Source organism: Caretta caretta, chromosome 7 (genome assembly GCF_965140235.1).
Source record: "Caretta caretta isolate rCarCar2 chromosome 7, rCarCar1.hap1, whole genome shotgun sequence".
NCBI lineage: Eukaryota > Metazoa > Chordata > Testudines > Cheloniidae > Caretta > Caretta caretta.
The window spans coordinates 71397050-71420922 of record NC_134212.1 but is presented as its reverse complement, the minus strand read 5'-3'; the positions used below and the strand labels follow the sequence as shown (position 1 = coordinate 71420922).

The 23873-nt window shown below is 38.4% G+C and overlaps 1 protein-coding gene across 2 annotated transcripts in view; it reads right to left on the bottom strand.

Annotated features, from left to right (window-relative positions):
- NRG3 (neuregulin 3) overlaps positions 1 to 23873 on the bottom strand; it is an 894861-nt gene that overhangs the window by 17991 nt on the left and 852997 nt on the right. For both annotated transcript variants that reach the window (XM_048857225.2, XM_048857226.2), the window contains exons 6-7: positions 23089 to 23215; positions 11655 to 11782 (exon numbers count right to left, since the gene is read on the bottom strand). In XM_048857225.2, the coding sequence (XP_048713182.1) occupies positions 11655 to 11782; positions 23089 to 23215 (255 nt within the window). The remainder of the gene's footprint in view (positions 1 to 11654; positions 11783 to 23088; positions 23216 to 23873) is intronic.

Below are 23873 nucleotides of genomic sequence, written 5' to 3'. Positions count from 1 at the left end.
GCCCACACCTTGAATACTGCATGCAGTCACCCATCTAAAAAAAAAAAAGTATATTAGAATTGGAAACGGTACAGAGAAGGGCAACAAAAATGATTAGGGGTATGGAACAGCTTCCATAGAAGGAGAGATTAAAAAGACTGGGACTGTTCATCTTAGAAAAGAGACTAAAGGGGGATAGGATAGAGATGGAGAAAGTGCATATGAAAGTGGATATGATGTGGAGAAAGTGCCTAAGAGTGTGATTCATTCCCTTCCCATAACACAAATGTGATACTCTGCACCCCATAGTCACTATAATGCTACAATTATGATATGGTTATAATATAATTATAATGCATCTTGTACAAAGTATGCCTTGTGAGATATAATTTTAAAAGTCTTAATCTGTTGAACATTAATATCTTGTTAATTTTCTGTGCTATCATTGTATAGGAAGTTTTGCTATATATGTGCCACTGAAACATGTTGTGAACAGCCTTTCAGGTACAATACTAAAAAGACCAAACAATGTTGAGGAGAATACAAAACACTCACAAGGATTACCCCAGGAACTGTGTACAATGGAAACCTCTCAGAGATAGCATGTACAAAATGGAGACTGTTTGACTCATGTCACAGCAAAAGATTTTTCCAGAAAGCTGGAAGAAGATATAAAAGGAGAAGTGACATCATCAGTTGGCCTTACTCCCCCTACAACACCTGAGAAACAAAGACTGAACTGGGAGAAGGGGGGTACCAGGCAAGACAGAAGAATTCCTTCCTGTGTATGCAAAAGCAGTAACCTGCTTATACTAGCTAACAGGCTGAGGCACTGCTTGATTCAAATCCTATATAGTTTCTAAAGCACAGATTGTGTTTTTGTTTATTTCTTAGGTAATCTGCTTTGATCTGTAGGCTCACTACTTATAATCACTTAAAATCTCTCTTTCTGTAGTGTGTTTTGTTAGAATTGCTTGGGGAATCTGCTCAGGAACAAAAACTGGTGCACTGTCTTCTCCACTTTGAGGGATGAGCGGACTCAGTAATAAACTTATATTGATCAGGCTTTTTACCATGGCAAGACAGTACGCTCTGGGTCCTAGGCTGTGGAGGAGCCTTCATGTGACTGCAGCTGGGTGTGTCCCTGCCTCCATAAAGATTTGTGTGAGTGCAGGACCAGGAGCAGTCTGCAGCTTGTCAAGGCAAAACAGTGTTAGAGGGATCCCAGTCTTCTGAGACAGAGGGCTCAGTGGTACCCCAGTTCCAGCTTGCACCCATGGGGGGGGGGGAAGGGCATCACAGGAAGAACCAGGGGACACCCAATGAAATTAATAGGCAGCAGGTTTAAAACAAACAGAAGGAAGTACTACTTCACACAATGCACAGTCAACCTGTGGAACCTTATTGTCAGGGAATATTGTGAAGGCCAAAATTATAACTGGTTTTGAAAAAGAATTACATAAATTCATGGAGAATAGGTCCATCAATGGCTATTAGCCAAGACAGTCAGAAACACAATCCCGTGTTCCAGGTGTCCCTAATCCTCTGACAGTCAGAAGCTGGGACTAGATAACAGGGCAGTTCATTCCCTCTCAAGTATCTGGCATCGGCCACGGTTAGAAGACCGAATACTGGGCTAGATGGATCATTGGTCTGACCCAGTATGGCTATTCTTGTGATCTTATACTTTAATATAGTTTTTGTGTGTGCATATATTTGTAAGAAGGATTACCTTTGATTACATGCATAAACCCAGTCTCTTTTGCAATCCAGTCAACTGCTGATGTGTTTGTTCTTCCTTTCACAGTACTTGCATTAAAAGTCGGCTTCATTTTGTACACAATGTGATCTTTATTTGTTGCTAGGGCCACACTTCCTTCCTAAACAGCCCCCACCTGGACTAAGTATCTTGGACAGACTCCCCATATGCTCTACTATCAAATAAACTTTTTCTCCCTAAAATAAAACAGATGTTGCCTCCTAAAGTCATCTGTCTTATTTTCTCTTCAAGAACTCTGTCCCCGTTCTTCACAAACATCTTATATTGTTCTGCATCCCAGACTCTGCCACAGTTTTAACTTTTTAATTCGAAAGATCAATAACATGTTGTGATAGTAAGGGGTTTTCAATGACCTCTTTAAATGTATTTTTCCTCAGCTGTTCAGAACTCTAGAGAAACATTTTTTTTAAAAAGAGTGTTGTGTGGATTGAAGTACTATACTTTTGATTCTAAAGACTGGGGATTAGCTCTTGAAATTTATTCTCTGAGAAATGAGTTTTATGATCTCAGCCTCCTCCTTTGTGAAAATTTATTCACCTTACAACACCACAAAACAATCAACAATCTGTGCTTGGATTCTGAGGAGGGAGTCTGAAAAGGTGTAGCTGACTGGATAATACACAGTGGACTGAAACCTCTACTTTTACTGCCTGTGGAAATCCACAAGCATATTACTTTGTCCACAAATTTGTTATTCTTTTTTTTAGCTCTTTGTGGAATATTTTATTCTCCAAACTGATCTCAGATGTTTGAAATGGGGGCTGTCTCACTTAGTAGTGAGTGATCTCATAAGTTACATAGTATTTTTTCTCTTCTCTGATTGGGTGAGAATGCAGGATTTTCCACGCGAAGACCTACATATGAAAATTTAACCATGTGAAATTTTGTTTCCTAGAACATTTTTGCCAGTAAAAGTTGATTGATCAAATCTTTATGGGATGTACACAAAAAATGAATATGAACACAGGAAAAAGCAAATTCATAAACAAATTCCATCAAATATTTGCAGAACATTATTTACATTAGTTGCCCAATTGTTGCTATAGGTCAGGCTAGAAGTTGCAGACTTATGTGTACATCACTTGATTTCTTTAGGTACTGACAACAGTTCAGTGACAACTTGCTAACAGTTCTAAAAACAATATAATACTTGTTAACAGTCCTAAAAACAATATAATACGTTTTGCACATCCATAAAGCTTAAACTGTACTGAATTATAGGGCAAAACTCTTTTTCGTCAATAGTGCTAATGGTAAGTCTCCTAACATAGCCATGAGAAGCTTTTATTGTGTGAACACAGACAACTATGAATATACAAAAACATGTGTATGTGCACAAACACATTTGCACAGAAATTGCTCACCTGGCCACCCTAAGTATTCATACAATGATTTGTGAGAATTTGGCAAGACAAATTTAAATGTAAAATCTGCTAGAGAGCCAACAATAAATCAGACCTATATGTCTTTTGTCTTTCCCTCAAACAGGAGGGAATCAAACTATTTTAATATCTGGACTGAATGTATGTAGCTAGATAGAATATTCCATCTGGTCCAAAATACATCAGGAAACTTTTCTAAGACTCTATCTCCTGCTATCTTTCTCCTATAAAGTGCTCTTCTCCCTAAGACAGTCAGATTTCTTTAGGCACTGTTCCTATTTATAAAGTTTATATCATCCAATCAGAGGGGGGAAAACATGCTGAGGGGACTTAGGTGAACAATAACAAGACTGATTGCAAAATATTCAAAGATGCACCTAATATGTCAGTAAACAAAAACTATTAGTCAATTATGATTAATAAACAAATCCATATAAATAATGCCTGGGTTATGAACAATTCACAAGTCAGAAAGAGATACAGCCCTGATCAATGAATGTCTTAGAAGAAATAGTTCAACCATCTCTAACCTTAATGATGAATTATCAATGCATATTTGCAAGTTGTTTTGTGTGGAATTTTTCTTCAGGTTAAACAACTGAATAGAACCAAACCCTACTCAGCAAGAGGCGTATTGCCTTGTCAGTACACACGCACAGCTCCCAGAAGAGTTAAACTTGTGTGTAAGGTGGAAAATTGCACTGCATTGAATTTACAATAATTCTGGGAACCATCTTGCTCTTTTTTGTTTTAGTTTGTTACCAAACAAAACTGATTATACATCTCATGATGGATGAGCACATTCAGAAGTACCTTTGTTTACTGAAACATGGAAAGCATTAACAGGAGGGACACAATTTAAGTGAGAAAACTTGAGATAAAAATCAAAGGGTACTTTATTGCAATAGGCAGTTAAGCACCTCGAAAGCGATTCAGGCATAAACTGCCAACTATTCATCTGGTATATACTGGCTCAGAAGCAGCAACATTAATCTGACTGCAGAGATCCATAGGAAGGCATTAGAACTTCCACCATCCTGATTTTTTCAGCAGATCACCTGATTACAGCTATGCAGAAAAGAATCACAACCGGTGTAATGGATCCTAAAGTGCTTTATAAACTGATAGAAAATCTGGAAGACAGGGATACTTCATACACTTCCAGGATTGAATTCAGACACTGTTTAACGGAACAAGACAAGTGTCCCTCTGCATTTTTTTTCCTGAGTGGAAACACTAGGTGTACAGACACACAATCTGGCTCTAGTTCTTCTGATTCCCCTAATATACGATCATGACTGTCCCTCCTTTTGTCCCTGTACATCCCAGGAATCCCATCTCTTCACTCTCTTTGTCACATCACAAACAAAATGTAGCTGCACAAACAACATTTTGTTCTTAAATGTGTGTGAGTGTGTAAAGAGAAGGGTGTCCTGGTTTACTGTCCTCATTTCTTTCCTCCCCTCTTTCTCGCCTTCCATCTCTCAGTAATACTTTGCTCTCCTTCACTTCATTTCCCTTTTTTGGACTATTGTTTATTCAGCTCATTAATATTCTGTGCCATTTTCTTCTGTCTCCTCAGCCCCATTTCCCATTCCCGTTTTTAACAGTATCATTGCCATGCTTCCCTTTCCCTCAGTCCTTCTCCTTGGCCCTCATTTCCTTTTTGCCTCCCCTGCATCCCTTAGCCTCAATATCTTTTTCTTTTCTCCTGATCCCCCATTTTCTCTCTCTGACCCACAGGATCTATTTTTATTTCCTGGGTCTACCAGTGCTCGTTACTTGTCTTTGCATACTGCTGGTCTTCTCTCACCTTTCCTCCACCTCATATTTTCCTTCCCCTGCTCTAGTTTCCCCAACAACTTTTTCCTCCACTTCCAGCCTTTATTCTTTTCCTTCTAGCCCCCTTTCTCTAGTCCCTATGCCCTGAGTAGTAGCTCTGAGTGAGGTAGGTAAGAGAAGGATGAATCTTCTGCTCCAACACTCCTGATGAAGTCAGAGACCAGTTACTTATGCTCTTTGGTATGAGGGCTGCCTTCTCTGCTTGGTTTCTTTGGCCTTCCATGGGTAAGACCCAGAGCGGCAGCTCAACAGGAGAGTACTACAGGACAGAGCAGAGTTACTGCCTGTAAGAGGTTTGTGAAACTCTTTAGTGCCAAACCTGCAAGAAGAACTGCACAGACAGAAGCCTGAAATGGAGCCCACTGCATTTAGAAGCCTTTGTTTGCTCTTGTTTGGGAATTTGCAAAAAGAAAAGTAAATTTTTGGTCGCTGAACATTGGTCTTTTATTGAAAACATGTTTTTTATTCCTGAACCTGAAAAAGAAATATTTTCGTTTTTTCAGTTTTCATTTTTTCCCCTTTCCTCATGACAAAATAGAAAAAAGAAAGTGGGGAAAGAGAAAAAACAAAAAACAGAGAGAGGAACAAATGGGACAAGACAACAAAACCCTGAAAATTCTCTCTAAAAACTTCTGTGAAGAATTTCAAATAAACAAAAAATGCTTATTTTAAAACAATCAGAATGAAAATTATTTAATTATTATTTTTTCTTTTTTTGCAAAAACTGCTTATCACTTTTGACCAGTTCAAAATAAAACTTTAACAATTGCTGTCTGGCAAGTAACTGGCGTTCCTACAATATAAAAACAGTATTTCCTATACCACTAAAGGGATAGGGAATGTTAATTAGGAAAAAAAGGTAAAGATTTAAATAGCACTGCACGAAAGTTGCAAAAATGAGAAGCCCACACAGTTGTAAGCCTGATATGTCTATTTTCAGAAGACAAGTTGCAAAAATTGTATATTTTCACATAATTTGCTGGATGGTGCTATGCATATTTATTTATTTTACATAGTTGATAGCTCAGTAGTATTGCTACAGGATGTATATACTATGTTGTGTACTGACAAAAACATACATATTCTGCTGTCTAAGACTGAAATGTATGTTTCTTGCCCTGTTGACAGCAGGAGCAAACATATACCCCAATGACACTTAGTTGCCAGACATTGTCTCCTGATATATCTTAAGAGCCAGCCAAATTTTTAGCCTTAGCACGTTTAGACAATCTGCTGCTAATATTTATTCTGATCAATGGGATGCACTTCGGATCAGTTTTCAGTATTTTAATAATTAAGGATCTGCTATATCTGCTAACATGAGTGTCTGTCAGAATAAATATTGTGTGATGATGTAATATTGTACAACAAGACCTTTGTCAGACTGTTTATGAATGATGACACAGAGTGAATCAGCCTCCAGACTAGTCTATGCTATACACGGTTCCCCCAAAGAAGAGACTTGGCTAAATCTTCATCCAGGCATACAGCAGATTAAGTAAATATAATATGAGCTGTGATCTGATATCCTTTTGATCCATATTGAAAACATATTCCAGTCTGTTGGTAAACATGAAAATTTAAAACTCTTGGTTTTGCATTTGTATGTCTTGCTAGTTCTAATTCAGAGACAGATTGGGTTTTGTATATATTGAAATGGGCTTGCCACAAAAATCAAATAACAACAACACTCTTTATAATATTTGCCACTAAGAGAATATTAACAGCATCCTTGGGACCTGAACAAAATTGTGAATGTTATGAAAAGAACAGTGTGATTATAATGACATTTAGTATATCAAGGAGCCATGGTATAGAAAAATCAGATATATTACTATAACAAAAAGCTCATGTGTATTTAGCAGGGTTTTTTTCCTTTCTTTTCTTTCTTTACAATATTTGTAGTGAGGTAAATTTTAAGCATCTGAACAGTTTTTCCTCCTGTGTTTTTGCTAGAGCAGAGGTTCTCAATCAGGAGTATGTATAGCCCCGGTGGTACGCAGAGGTCTTCCAGGGGGTAGGTACATCAATTCATCTAACTATTTTCCTAGTTTTACAACAGGCTACATAAAAAGCACTAGCGAAGTCAGTACAAACTAAAATTGCATATGGACAATGACTTGTTTATACTGCTCTACATGCTATACACTGAAATGTAAGTACAATATTTATTTTCCAATTGATTTATTTTATAATTATATGGTAAAAATGAGAAAGTAAGCAAGTTTTCAGTCATAGTGTGCTGTTACACTTTTGTATTTTTATGTTTGATTTTGTAAGCAAGTAGTTTTCAAGTGAGGTGAAACTTGGGGGTACACAAGCCAAATCAGACTCCTGAAAGAGGTACAGTAGTCTGGAAAGGCTGAGGAGCCACTGTGCTAGAGGTGGTATCTGGGCACCAGAAGAATTTCAGGACTGTGTCTAATCCAAGCATGGGTGATGAAGTTTTCTCCTAGCATTTATTCCTTGAACTGTTATGTCTAACATCATGAGCCAGATTCTCAATATGAGTGATGGAAAGGGAATGCAATCTGGCCACTTTTCCAGAACTGGCCATGCATTTTTCTCATCCTCTTGCATACGCTGCAGTTCCTTTACAGCACCCAACCTATATCCAAGAGGTCCAGCTGTCTAGCCCTGGGACTCATATGCTATTTGAATATGATAACTAAGATTTGGCTCATGACCCGTACACTACACACATGCACAACCCCCTAGAGGCTAAAGGTATCAGATAAGTGACGTTGCCGTCCTAGTTTCGGCTGGTCAGATATATGAAATGTTTACTGAACCTACAAAGAGCTTACTTTTTCCAGAATTTTTTTCCAGCTCTAATAAGAATAAATAAATAAAAATGCCAGAACACAGGCAAGTTTAGACATTAAAGTAGGGTACTATTTTGCCATCTTCATAGGAAAATATAATTACTTTACGGTGGATTTCTGACTTCCTAATTTGCATTTAGCAGTAGTATACTCTTCAGTCAATACCAATTAAATCAATGAATTGAAATCAGTAGAATTAATTGCAGAGCAAGCTGCTGCTCAACAAGAGTAAGTGGATCAGACTCTAGACTCATGAGTTGCAAAGTGGTCATTTGTTCCATCTATATAAACTAGATCTTGAGCAACAGTAGTTGTTGTTGAAGAGTGTGGAGAAGCCCATAGGCAGGCCCAGAGAAGCTGCTGTAAATTAGGCTGCTCTAATTTACTCTGGGGGGCATTTCAACACCAGAGCAGCCTAAAGTCCCAAGAGCACTTTCATCTACCAGCAGCTGGTATGTAAAGTTCATCATATGCTTAAGTGATCTGCTAACTTGAGTTCTATGTCACTGCTCAGTTTGGCCCAGGGACCTCAACTGCTTGACACAAGTAATATTTAGGGCAAAATTTAGCACTAATAATTCAAATTACTTTCCTAAATTGGTCATATGTACAATATAGAAACAAAAGTTAATTATAACTAGTTTGAAATCTGTAACCTAAGGCTTATAAAGGAAGGGCCCAAACTAAAAAAAAAAAAAAAAAAAAAAGACAGATGACTAATCAATCAGTGGTGCAGTACTTGTAAACCAGTGACACAGAGTAACTTATGAAGCAGTTGCATGATGCATAAATCAATGATAGGCTTATAAATCACTGACATTTTGAAGTCTATTGCATGTTTTATACAACAAAGGCTTGATATATTAAATTGCAAATTATAAAATTACGAAAGAAATTATTTATAAATCAAGGCAAGCTCATCAATCAGTGCAAACGCATCTTTGACGCAAGTAATATTAATATAATTTATTGCTGGCACCCTATAAATAAGGCACTTGATCCTGTTTTTATTTCAGCAAAGAAGGCAGCATTAGCAGTGCAGAATATTGGACTGGATACTCTATTGTCAAATTTATAGGAATTCTTCTACTCTAGAAGAGTTTAACTAAATGTGGCTTATATAGTGACTTCCTTGTAGAAGAAAAATGAATGTGTTTGGAAGTTCTTATTAGATTTTTATTTTAAACAGCATTTGTATATTAGGGTAATCTTTGGGAGGTTTAAAAATATTTGGGGCGTTTATTATTTCATGATATGTTATGTAATTAAGATTCAGGAGACATTTCCCGATGAAACTTTATAACATGATTTTATACATAGAGAGATCATAAATATGGACATTTCTTTCATTTGAAATATTTTCTTTTTAAAGGGTTATAACATATCTTTTCCATTTAACTAAAATATTAAAAACTTTTAATGGAAAATGTTCTAGGCACCAAATTTAGTGTCCATCTCTATTCAGCAAAGCACTTAGAGAATGTGCATAAACACTTTGTGAAATTGGGGCTCTAGGGAGTGAATTTTACATGAGAGTTGGCATTTTTTGCCAAGTTAAAAGGCTTAACTAAGGCAAATGTAATGGTACCCAATGGTACCTTATTGGCTGAACACTGTACTTTGATTGATTTTCTTAGCCTTCCAATCTATTAGAATATAAAAAAGGAGAAACTGTGGCTGATCTAAGTGGCTAGAATGAAATGTCCCTTTGGGATTCAAACAAATAATAGAACAGTTACAGTAAAGTAGGGCAAAGGAAGACTTAATTAAGTATAATTGTCTTAAGGAATAGACCTTATTCATTATCATTACGTTTTTCTCCCTAGACTTGCATGATGGACATCATTGTGACCTCATTTTTCTCTGCCATTGTTTTTGAGATCTTTAGTTGTTCCCCTTATCAAATCATCCATATTCTTTGTGCAAGAGGTTATCACCACAACTTCAGTGATGCTAAATAAAGCTGTTTACACAGGTATGAATTTGACCCCTAATATCTCAACCCATCATACACACTTGTCATATGTAAAACCAGAAATTAAAAAAAAATTGATCATAGAATCATAGAATAACAGAGTTGGAAGGGACCTCAGGAGGTCATCTAGTCCAACCCCCTGCTCAAAGCAGGACCAATCCCCAATTAAATCATCCCAGCCAGGGCTTTGTCAAGCCGGACCTTAAAAACTTCTAAGGAAGGAGATTCTACCACCTCCCTAGGTAACGCATTCCAGTGTTTCACCACCCTCCTAGTGAAAAAGTTTTTCCTAATATCCAACCTAAACCTCCCCCACTGCAACTTGAGACCATTACTCCTTGTCCTGTCATCTTCTACCACTGAGAATAGTCTAGAACCACCTCTTTGGAACCACCTCTCAGGTAGCTGAAAGCAGCTATCAAATCCCCCCTCATTCTTCTCTTCTGCAGACTAAACAATCCCAGTTCCCTCAGCCTCTCCTCATATGTCATGTGTTCCAGACCCCTAATCATTTTTGTTGCCCTTCGCTGGACTCTCTCCAATTTATCCACATCCTTCTTGTAGTGTGGGGCCCAAAACTGGACACAGTACTCCAGATGAGGCCTCACCAATGTCGAATAGAGGGGAACGATCACATCCCTCGATCTGCTGGCTATGCCCCTACTTATACATCCCAAAATGCCATTGGCCTTCTTGGCAACAAGGGCACATTGTTGACTCATATCCAGCTTCTCGTCCACTGTCACCCCTAGGTCCTTTTCCACAGAACTGCTGCCTAGCCATTCGGTCCCTAGTCTGTAGCGGTGCATTGGATTCTTCCGTCCTAAGTGCAGGACCCTGCATTTATCCTTGTTGAACCTCATCAGATTTCTTTTGGCCTAATCCTCCAATTTGTTTAGGTCCCTCTGTATCCTATCCCTACCTGCCACCGTATCTACCATTCCTCCTAGTTTAGTATCATCCGCAAATTTGCTGAGAGTGCAATCCACACCATCCTCCAGATCATTTATGAAGATATTGAACAAAACCGGCCCCTGGACCGACCCTTGGGGCACTCCACTTGATACCGGCTGCCAACTAGACATGGAGCCATTGATCACTATCCGTTGAGCCCGACAATCTAGCCAACTTTCTACCCACCTTATAGTACATTCATCCAGCCCATACTTCTTTAACTTGCTGACAAGAATACTGTGGGAGACCGTGTCAAGAGCTTTGCTCAAGTCAAGAAACAATACATCCACTGCTTTCCCTTCATCCACAGAACCAGTGGATGAACTGATCTAAAATGGCATCGCTTTCGATGTTAAAAATTGACTCCTCCCACACACCCCAACTCTTGGAAGCATTATATATCCAAACTTTAAAATGTTAGTCTTTGAAAGCACTGCTGGCTGTTACTACTCATGAATATACACCAAAACCAATCATTTTTCATTTAGAGTATTATTTGTTTAAAGAAACATTGAGAAAGGTTGAAAGTTTGCAACAGAGCCTGCCTAGGGGAGCATGAGTCATTAACTTCATGAACTAAGATAGGGCAGGAGAGGAAGAATCTTGTTTTTCAATGGTTTCTCAGAATACAATTGTTTAATTCACTAGTCTCTGTCTGCAGCTTTGATAGTGTCTCTTAATAGTTCCTCTAGGCTCTTTACAGAGGGTAGATATAGTCTGTGAGCATCTTTAATGCCTTTTTATTTCTAAAGCTAAGGAAATGCTTGGTCATCTGCTTAATGATTGGATCAGGTCTCTGTTAGTACATACTGTCTTGAGTGTCTCCCCATCACAAAGAACAATAATCTTGTATATGTATCACTAAACCAGTGACATCTCTGCCTGCCAATTTTCTGGTCTGAGAGCCATTTCCTTACCTATGTTGCTTGATAGGCTGGCTTCCTCTGTCAGGAGACAAGGCTTCAGGGAAAGATTGAGTGCCTGAAAAACTAGACTCCATAACTTTTCCCATCACAGGCCCAGGATGCCTGTCTGTCTTTGAATACTGTGGTACAGAGAATAAAAAGCAATTAATACATTAAAAGCAGAATACATTATGCATGTTATCAATATCTGAGATGAAAAAGGAGGAGGATGGGCGGTTTTTTTAAAGTAAAAATGTCACTGGGAGAAAAAGAATGAATTAAATAACCTGTGCATATTGGAAAGCACAAATACAGTGCTCACTGTTAAAATATTCAGAGGAACAGCCGTGTTAGTCTGTATTCGCAAAAAGAAAAGGAGTACTTGTGGCACCTTAGAGACTAACCAATTTATTTGAGCATGAGCTTTCGTGAGCTGTGGCTCACGAAAGCTCATGCTCAAATAAATTGGTTAGTCTCTAAGGTGCCACAAGTACTCCTTTTCTTTTTGTTAAAATATTGACATTTACCATTTGAAAGTATTTAGTGTTATTGCAGTATTATACAGGTACCTCTACCCTTAGTATTAGGGAATGCTATAATATTGAATCCTTTAGTCACATGCCTGATTTTAGAATTGCCCCTGCAAGATGGTCTATCTCAGAAGATCCTTAGGACCTGGCAGGGCTGTGTCTCCTTTCATTAACAGATGTAACCAGCAAACCCAAAAGAAAAAAAACACACTTGGATTGAAATAAATATGAAATGGTGGATCCAAACATCCTTTGGGGAAAGTCTACATCCCGATTTGCAATTTGTGACGCAGGCCTACCTGGGGTCTACATTTACAGTCTGAAAGCAATTGGCATTCCAGTGGTACTATGGGTATGGTGTTCTCTATTTGAGTACTGATCTTCATAGGAACCTCTAGAGTCTATAAATTTGGAAATGGAAATAAAACAAGAACAGACTTTCTTCTAATTAAATACTTGGTCTTGCTTTGAATATACAGTGAGCACTTCTCTGATCTGGCTCCAAGTGGAACCAGAAAGTGCAGAGATATGTAAATATTAACAAATGAATAACAGAACATTTAAAAACCCAAAATAAATTCCATTTCAGCATGATGTCAGGGATGGATGAATGTGCAGTCTGATTCTTATTTTATCAAACCAGTTTGCTCATCCATAATGTTCATTGGGTAATATCCCAGAGATATGAGAAATGGATCTGCCTTTTCACGTAGATTTTAAAAAGTAGTGCAGTTGGCAGCTTTCTTAGGCTACGTGACAATTACCTAAAGTTAGCCTGGTTGGCTCTATGTTTTCCAAATTTGAGTTGCTCTATATCACCAATATTTCCATTTCTTTTGCAATAAACAAAATATTGTGCAAGATAGGACATGATACAAGTTAACTCAAGGATGCCTAAATCACTTACGCCCCCTAGAAAGTCACAGCTGATATTATTAAACAACCATTATAGTAAAAAGAGTAACAGTGATTCAATATAAACTGTCCATGGTGAAGAACTGGTACAATTTCTGTCACAATGCATCTCTTTGTCATAGTTATTTTGTAGCCTAATAGAAAAGGCCCAACATTTAGTGCACATAAAAACTAAAATATCCCCTTTCTTAGGTTTAATCATACATACTACCATCTTCAACAAAATCAGAAATGGATGACAGAAACCTGAGATCTAGTCAATTTAAAAAATGAGTTAAATATAGTTTTAGTTATTACATCCACCCTTGATTCACCTGGCCATTTTCTGTGGCTAAACAAACACATGTTCCCCCTGCGTTTTTCCTCTCCCTGCTTGCTCTGTGAAACATCCACACAAAACAACAGGTTTCAGAGTAGCAGACATGTTAGTCTGAATCCGCAAAAACAACAGGAGTACTTGTGGCACTTTAGAGACTAACAAATTTATTTGAGCATAAGCTTTCGTGGGCTACAGCCCGCTTCATCGGATGCATAGACTGGAACATATAATAAGTCAATATATATACATACTGAGAACATGAAGAGATGGAGTAAGAGGCTAATTAATTAAGATGAGCCATTGTCAGCAAGAGAAAATTCTCCTGCTGATAATAGCTCATCTTAATTAATTAGCCTCTTACTCTACCTTTTCAATTCTCTGTGTGTATATATATATCTTCTTACTATATGTTCCAATCTATGCATTCTGATGAAGTGGGCTGTAGCCCACGAAAGCTTAGTCTCAAAAAAATTTGTTAGTCTCTAAGGTGCCACAAGTACTCCTGTTCTTTCTACAAACAACAGGGTAAAATGACTAAGGCTGGGGGAGATATGACAATGAAACTGAATATATGCAAAGTGCTGTCAAATGCACAAATGCTGGTAAACTAGAGTAAATGTATTATGTTCTTATCTCTTTCAGTCGTAGGGAGCTTTGTTATCATTGGTAACAACATTTTCAGACAGAAGTATGATTTTTAAGGTGCCAGCTTTCCCAAAGGTTTCAAACTTTAATGGTTTCTCTGCCAGATACAAAAAGGAAACTGCCTTTGATTTTTGACCTGAATAAATCAATTTGATCTACAAAAAGAATGAAGTGTTAATTCAAGAAAGTTATTCCTGTCCCTTCTTGTATTTTACATGAGATTAAATTGAAGGTCCAAATGGCCTGTAAGATCATGAGTCTGAAGTGAACCATAAATGATAGTTAGGGCTCAGTCCTGCCCTCTGGACTGGTGTGAAAAATTGCTGTGGATTGGGGCAGAAGATGGCACAATTCATCTGTTCTCCCCATACATGAAGAGAAGCACGATCCTTTCAAAGTGCCCTAGAAGGTTGGATAAAATACCAGCCCATTTAGCAAATTCCTCAACAGGCACTCTCTGCAGGTTAGTGGGGTTTTTTGTTGGTGTTCTTCAGCTGACAAATTTATTTCTTCATTATTAAATTTACAGCTTGCCCATAATCATGATGCTAATTCACCCAGAAAATAATAAAAGACTCATGTGGCCTGATTCCACATTCCTTGAAGTCAAGAGCAAAACTCACAAGGACTCCAGTTGTGATGGGTCAGATAACAGTTTATAAGCACTTTTCACAAGCCTCTAAACAGTTTTGTGCAATTACAATGGTTGCCTTTGAAGCTAAGAATCAGGTTTACATTTTTTTTGTCTTGAGAATTTTAATATCATCTTGTCTGTAGGAATTTGTTTGTATTCATGTCCCTTGTCACATATTTATGTATATTTATACTCACTGCTGTATTTATTGCTGCTCAAGATTGACCATACTTTCCATGTCCCTTCTCTTTCCATTTCCCAGATACCATTCCTATACACACTTATAACCTGATTTTCACAAGTGCTGAGCAACCACAGCTTCCTCTGGCTGCAATGAGTTGTGGATGCTCAATAAACCTGAATAATCAAGCTAGTCGCCCAGTTTGGTAGAGTTATTTGAGGCAGGCTCTTCGGGTAGATTTAAAACACAGCTGAAGATTTATTTATGCTTTTTATTTTTAGGTTTTTACTGTCTCTTGGTTGACTATTTGTGCTTCTTGTTTGAGCAGTTTTCTGAAAAGTCCTTTGATACATGTGGCTAAATAAATTAATGAATAATGGTAGAGTTTAAAAATAAACCTTTGTGCAAATTTTCAATTACTCACAGTTTCATGGTGAAAATTAACTGTTATAGGCAATTACCCATCCTTTCAGCTTCTCATGAGTAATATTCCACCCCTTTCCTAGATATGCTATTAAAATCTGAGGACACAGCATGGTCTAATATGCAGAATACTGGCCTGGGAGTCGGGAAATCTTAATTCTATTCATGGCTCTGCCACCTCACTTGTGTGACTTTGAGCAAATCATTTAATCTCTCTGTGCCTGGATTTCACCAACTGTAAGACTAGGATAATGGTACCAGCCTTTGTAAAGTGCTTTGAGATCTCTGGATGACAAGTGCTATACAACTGCTGAGCATTTTTATTATTATGGGGTTACACAAAAAGCAAGGAGCTGCTTTATGACTACACCATTCAAAGGACGGTGAAATGAGGGTCAGCTTGCAGAAATAGGGAGTACAATTTGCAACCATCTACTCGTGTGGGGCAACAATGCCGGAAAGGGAGGGCAGGGGGAAGCCAGCTACAAACCCACCTGAAACCCGTGGGTACATGCTCAGCACAGCAGCTGCCTATGCTATGATGGCTACAATACTATTTATACTTACGCTAGTTCTCGTCAAGCTACTGTGAGGGTACAAAAGCAGGGGAATCACATCCGTAGCTTGTAGTGTAGACATAGTCTTACAGTGTACGTCAAAGAGCATCAGTTGATCCTATGATTTTACTTCTTTAACTAGATAGGTTGGTGCAAACTGCTTCCATGGGATGTTCCAAAGTCAGAAACCTAGTTTCTTCTCAGGAACCCCCTTGAATAGCCCCACATTTAGAACTACCCCCTATAAGAGCAGGAATTTCTAACTCGTTTACAGTATCTCTCTCATTACTGCTGGTCTAGTGTGGTCAATATTTAACTGCCAGTATTCCCATGATAGTTTGTTTAAATCAGATGTGTCTATTTTGACAGCTCTGCCAAAACTACAGTGTATGTCCCAAACACTCAGGGGGTTAAATGGAAGTGGAAAATTTGCTGTTGAACTTTCTGACGGTTCTGATCATCTCATAGGCCAAAACATATTTCGTTTCCCTTCCCCCAACAAATTAAGAAAGAGCTTTAAATGTCACTATCTTGCTGTGCAACAAATTACTCTGTATTTCTACAGAATAGTCCAATAAATAATTTATTACACACTCCAGCAAAAAGTGACAAGACTGAGAAAAGGCATTTTTATCCCTGATAGTGAGGAATTGAGAATGATAGGAAGGTTTGGAATCAGTGACCACAAGCACTTGAACCAAGCATGGTGAAGAATGTGACCACAAAATGCAGCAAAACAAGAGTACTGGACATCAGGAAAGAAGGTGATGGGGAATTAAGAGATCTACTGAGTAAGGTGCAGTAGCAGGAAGTTTTAAAATCCACAGGTGTTAAAAGAGGCCAGGAATTCCTAAAAGGCATTTTAATTAGGTTGACAACCCACAGTTTCTCTGATCAAGGTGAATGCAAGAATTTGGCCAGTTTGCTTCACAAAGGGCTATTCAAAATTGTGAGAGTTAAAGGAAATCTCTGAGTATAAAAAGTCTTGCAGGGTATGTAGACACAGACAACAAAAAGCTTTTTCTTCTGAGGATAAGAAAGGTGGAGCATTCTCTTTGCATGTCTCCACCTGTCTCTGTCACTTGCCTGGGCAAGGGTGGAATAGCAGATGAGCATCTGTACTCCTTAAAATCGAGGGACCCCTAATGTGGCCACATAAGTGCAGAGGGGTCCCCAAAGTAGCTGCATTAAGAACAGACACAATCTGGCCCTTTATGAGTGAATGTTAAGGGTTAGGGGAGGGGGGCAGAATAAGGTGATTTTACAACTATATCATGGGAGACGTAGTAGTACTAGACAAGCAGTAGGATGGAATTTAAATCACTGGTGACTCAATAATAACGGCACTACTGAGTTCTTTAAATATGCCTTTAACAAAAAAAAAATCACAAAGAAGTTTGAATGACTAGGAAGGAGGTAAAAATAACTATTGATAAATAACAAGTCAAATATTACAACACTTGGAAAATATATATAGATACACAAACTGATCCAGGTTCAAGACACCCAGGAATTAGCTGACTGTATTGTCGGAGGTTATTTTTGAAAAGTGACAGACAAATGGGAACGAAACAGGAAATAATAAATGTAGTAACACTGTTCAAACAAGAAAATTAGAGTAATCCTGGCCATTACTATCATATAAATCCAGACTATATCCCTAACAAAATAATGGAAGCAGTGTTAAGAGGAGAAAGCTCAACAAACACCTGGGGGGTAATAGAATCGAAAGCCATAAGTAGCAGGAGTTTATAAATAATAATTCTTCCCTAACAAACAAGATTGCTGATTTGTTTGATAGAATTACAGAATTCATCAATGATGTTTAGTCTATGGGGGAGGAAAGGGGCAGACTTGCATAAAGAAAAATGCATGTAATCTACTGGTAAATGGAGCTCTCCAAGTGTATTGCAGCTGCAAATCCACACTTATTCTCCCTTCTCCAGAGACATTATCGGAACATTTTCATTAAGCATTAAGAAACTGAGAAGTATAAGGTGGGGTAACTTCTGGAACATGTGGATCGCAGGGTACTTGAGCCCCCCTCCCAACAGATTTAATACCAAATGTTCTGTAGCTCACATGCCTGGCACATGACTCCTACAATGTGGATCTGCCCAGGCAATACAACTCCACATATTGCTAGGTAGCCTTCCGTTCCTAGCTGTGGATATTCTCCTGAAGGGACACACAAAAATAAAGGATGTGAACAATCTGAATTCTAATGTTTCTACATTTCATACTATCAGCAATCCCTGTTGCTTTCTGAATATCATGTTGCTTAACTTGAGCATCTATTTCACATCTCATTAAATGACTGTAAAAGCAACCCTTCCATATGAATGTTTAATGAATGTAGGGGAACATCCCACACCGCAATTTGAAACACGAATTCCAACTAGATAACATTTAGTTTAGGATGCAGCAAGAAACTGCATTACAAATGGAAAGTATTTTGAAAGCAAACATCCAGAGTTTTTAACCTTCTTTGTGATTTTCATAATCAAGCTGTTCTAAAGAAATCTTTAATTGGCACGGAGGTGGGCTACCAGAAGGATTGAGATTTATTAATCCATATTTTCCTGCAACAGCTGCAAATATGATAAGTTAGGCAAGAGTGAAATGCAAGTTTGTAATCCATTTGAATGCTTGGTTCAAAATGAAATAGAGGGTCTACCTACAATAGTATTTTTTTTTCATTAACATAGTACCTCTCATTAACAGAAACCCAAAGTGCCTTTTTAAGTATAAACAATACAACCCTGATTTACCAATCTCCAATTTTAAAAAGGGGGGGTTGGCACCCCTGCACTGTAATTGGTCAAGCTCCTTTAAAGCCAGCCTCTTTGCAAAGTCAGCTGAGTACCACTAATTGTGTTCTGGACACCCAGAGTGCAACCTCTTCCAAAGGGAAGAGCGAGGATAGAATGTCTGGAAGAATCTGTGCATTGGGTTCACTTTACCCACGAATGAAATGTACCAACCTCTAGATTAGCAGGCGGCAGATGTTTAACAGTGGCCTGAAATACCACAGCCATTTGACTTACACAAACAGTGTCTACCTTACCCATTTCACAACTATTACAGAGAACAGGAGGGAAAATAATCTGGGTATAAAATTTGGAGTCACCAGACCCAGTTTAGAGAAGGAGGAGTTAAGTCTGGGAGCATTTGCTGGGAGGGAAGAGAGGAAGAGCTGGTGAGGTAGGAAAGAGGGAGGTAGATTTTTGGGATCCACTCAAAGAGGTAGGCAAGGAGAAGACTTCAAAGATGTATAGAAGCACACTTTTGGGGGACATGTGAAAATCAAATATCTAAGCCTTTTGAGGTTGCCCCATTGTCAGTTAACAGGGTTCAGTAGTTGCTAAGTATCCCCAATGAACACTTCTCAGGGATGCCATGTAAGCACTTCTAATTTTTTGAAGGAGGGTGGATCTTCATCATCCATCTTTTGCCATGGCACAGGCTTTATCATACTCCCATCGAATTCACTTTGACTTTTGCCTTTGACTTCAACGGGAGAAGGATCAGGGCAACAATATGCACTTAGGGGGCCAAATGCTCAGCCTAGCGCCCTGTCTAACCAGCTGATCTGGGTCCTGGAGAGAAGTTTCTGGGCTGGGTGTGGAATCCTTCCCATCATCAACAGATAGTGAGCTGCTGAGGCAAAGTTCCATGGAGATTACTACAGCTCAGTGACTGAAATACTGCTGAATATACTTCTGTTTCCTCACGGGAATGCTCTGCCTCCCCATCAATGTCCTGTTCCCAGTCCTTTCACACCAGAACCCCATTACAGCTTTTGAGGAGGAGGCAGGATTTTCCCCCTAAGAGTTGATATTTTGCACTTTCCCAGTTTTGGAACTAGTTTGAAAGTCTTTTTTTGACGTTGTCGTTTTACTGTAATGGTTTATGAATATTTAATGAAGTGCCTTCCTGCACTAAGTCTTTCCAACAATAGAAACCATGATTACCCCGCAATGTTATGCTACATCCTTAACCGTGCAAGGTCATTCTATTTTTTTCTTCCTTAATGTCCTTGCTCCCAAAGGGAAAATGCATTAAAAGCAAGGCTAGAACATCTCCCTGCCAGCAGCAACAAGATCTGGAAAACTGTGTGTTAATTACCATAATTGGTATTCACCATTCTGAACAGCGCTGTCTGGTAAGCAAACTTTGGCTGAAAACCATTGTTATTGTTTATTATTTCAAATCCCCCAAAACTGCAATCCACAAACTACCACTTCAGCCATCATGACCATTATAAGGGACATATTAAGCATTATTATGATGACAATAGAATAGGACATTAGTGAAGCTTATGGTGTGTTTATCAAATGCTCAAAAGACACTAAATAATTATTTACAAAGTTGTAGCAAAATATATTTGACTGAATTAAAAAGAAAGGGAAAGAGACAATATACATAGTAATATTCGAGACCTGGTCTATACAGCATATGTTCGAGCAAAGGATCACAAAAAACACTTTACAAACTTCACTTCACCTGCTAATGTGCTGGAAACACAGATGATAGCTATTCTGAATCAGCAACCTTCACTCTAGCTTTTGTTAGGGGGAATAAGAAATGGTTTCATGTCAACCCGACCAAGACACATCTTTGCCATCGAGAAGCCAAGAGGAAATTAAACATCACCTGGGATGAAACCCAAGTGGCGACATTGGCCTGGACACTTTCCTTCAAAGTCCATGTAGAGAAGACAAAAGGGAAAGTTATCATCCATAACAACAACCTCTGAAAGTTGGTTACCTCAAAGTGGGGAGCCAATCCAGCTACTTTGCCAAGCACGGCTATTGCCTTGTGCTACTCCATAGTACAGTATGCCTGTCCAGTGTAGGAATGATCTGTCCATTCTAAGAAATTAGACCCTGTTTTAAATGATAGTTGTCATGGAATAATAGGATGTCTAAAGCGAACACCAAAGGACAGCCTGTACTTACTGGCTGTCATTGAACCACCTGATATCAGAAGGAAGGTAGCAAGCCAAAGGGAAAGATCACAGGAGATGGAAGATCCAAGGCATCCATTATATTGTCACACAGGAATAATCAAATGACTTAAATTGTGAAAGAATTTTATAACCAATGTTGTGCCTTTGGATACGACAGCTGGCAAGGCACGATGAGGTTATGGAATGAAAGACTATGCATTGTAGGATGCACTGAAATAGATCTGGAACCCCAAGTGGATCTTTCCAGAGAGGCCAGTACAGACTGGTCAACGAGGTGCTGCCTGAACTGCTTGCACAGGCAAACTAGCAGATCAAAGACTAATATATCAAATGGGGTGCACTCTAATGACAGGAATATATTGAAGATGCATACCATGGAGCACCTGCTCATTTGCCAATTCTTTGGGGAGACCTGTATGAAGACCTCAATGAAGCAATACAAAGACATTGCTTGTGCACACTTCTGTGACAAGGACTCAAGAAGAAGAAGAAGAAGGGGAAAAGTGAAGAGTAACTGAACCAGATGAAATTAAACCAGGAGGAAAGTTGATAGGTATCACGATTTGGAAGTAGGTCAGTTTACTGGCGCTACTCTGCACAAAAAAGGAGCCATACCTTTAATGCACATTGTGTGATCATCCAAAAGTCCTCCCTTCAGCAATGGAGGTTCTGTCTAGACTTGTATTCAATCTGCATTTGCTGCACTGGTTCTAAACAGTTTTATATTGTTTAAGGCTAACTTGATCTAAACAAAGTTGACCCTTTCTCCTCTGCTTAGCCAAACTATATATGAAGTAAGTTAGCACGAACTGGTTAAAAATGAGCATCATATTCACAATTATGAGACAGGTGCTTAGCTGTTGAATTGGTGCTCTGTATCACCCAGGCAACACAAAAGCAACTAGAGTGTATTGATGAATCTGGACCCATATTTTAGGACCTTATTCAAAGTCCATGGAGGTCACTGAAAAGATTTCCATTGACTTCACTGGGCTTTGGATCAGGCCTTTGAACCAGTTCAGCAAACAAGTTTCAGCCAAAGCATGGATGAGGCTACAGTATGAGCTTAGCAACCTGTGGGGAGGGTTGTTTTAACATTGTTTTAATATTGACTCAGAGGTACAAATGTTCTTCCCTATTTCCTGCTGCATCTCAGTTTTGGGGGGGAATCTGGCTAGACTAAAACCCCTCAAATTTTGTAAGGTCTGACAAACCCTCAGCTGGAACGGATGTGGAAGGTGAGAGGTTAAGAGGTAACCTTAATTTATTGAATACTGAATTGTGATCCATGATGAAAGCCTATTGTTTCTTTCATCTATCACAAAGAAAAAGAAACAAATCCACTACTGTGGTAAAATGAATCTTAACAGTATTTGAGAGAGAGATAGGATTCTCATTTATGGGTTTTACATTTCATTGTCTTGGTACATCTGTTCAGCAGAGTGTAAATTGCATTTTGTATGATGATTTCTTAGATTCACAAATAAAATAAAAACTCCAAAAGATTTAAGCATTTGGAGAGGCTTTAATGCATCTCATGTGATTGCCCATTATGCTGTAATTCTGGGTATGCTAGCAGGGTCTTTGTTCCCTTATTCCAATGTCTTTGTTCCTTTCTTCGCATATCTTTGCTTATTAAAAGTGGACAGTACTAATAGTGTGCGATTTGTGGGAAGTGAGCGGGGGGGGGGGGGAAGAAGGGGGAAGACATCCTTTGGAAAGTGACTAGGAATGGAAGATAAATACTTTGGGATTTACCACACATGATTTCCTGGTTTCAATCTTTGTTTGTTTTATATATCTGATGCTTGTGGGATTGCATGTAAAATTACATGTCACTGGATTCAGATGATAGCTATGTACAATCCTATTTATGGACAACTAACCTCTTTTGGTTGTGGTCTAATATTATTTCATCTAAGGTCAAGTTCACAGAATGATCTGGAGTTTCTTCATTGGAGCATCATCTTTCTATTTTTTTTATTTGGCCTACATGCATACATTAGTTCCAGCTTTTGGAATTATTTAGAAACTGGAGTTTACAACAACAAATCCATAAAATCTTCATATGCCGAACAATTTGATTCTTAATACATTATACTGAACAGTTTAAAATCAGTTGAAAGTAAACTAAAATATCTTTTCCCCATTCTTCTACCAATCATGGGTGTGAACTAAGGTTCACAGTAATAGCAATATGCAAGTCTGATGCTATCGACACCACAAACTCAGCCAGACAATTAAGTATTGCAGTTGGCAAAATTACTTACATTTTGCAGCTGGACTCGGCTTTGTGCCATGGTTTCTGATTTTGCCATCATGCTGGAAGCATTAAGGCTATAGGTTTTCCCATTCTCTGACTCTTTCAGCTGTTCCTGAATTTGTTTAGTTTGTTTCCTGCAGGCAGAAATACAGTTCGTATAGAAATGCACTTGTTTTCTCCATTACAATAACTATGATACTCTTATAGCCATGCTCCCTCACCCCCAGCCCCCGCCTCATCTTGTCTTTCATCAGTGATTCTAAGAACTTTAGGTAATTAAAATCAGATAGCTCCTAGTGGATTAACAAACATGTCAATCTGGTAGCTAATCTACCAGTGTCTCCATATATTTCAATGCAGCAAACATTATCCAATGAAGTTTAAAGCAGGGAAGAAAACGGATCCTGATTTTAAATGTATATAAATGTATAAAAGTATATTATAATACTGCATTATAATATTAAACTAGATACTGGTATTGTAGTATTTTTTTAAAAAATAGACATCCACTGTGCATTCAACATAGCTCACAAATAGCTTTGAAAGACTGAAGAACATGTTTTCATTTGTAGCAGAGATTTTTGGCCAAGAAACCACTGCTACTGCCGATTTATTATGAAAACTGCTATAGGATCTTTGACTTTTACCTGAAAAGCATTATAGATTTGATCCTGGTTTAATGACTTTAACAGTCCAGTTTTCCCCATACACCCAGGAAAAGCACTGGGTATGAGCCCAACTGGCAACAAGACAAACTCTTGGGTGGGACTTAAACTTACAACCCTATGTGCT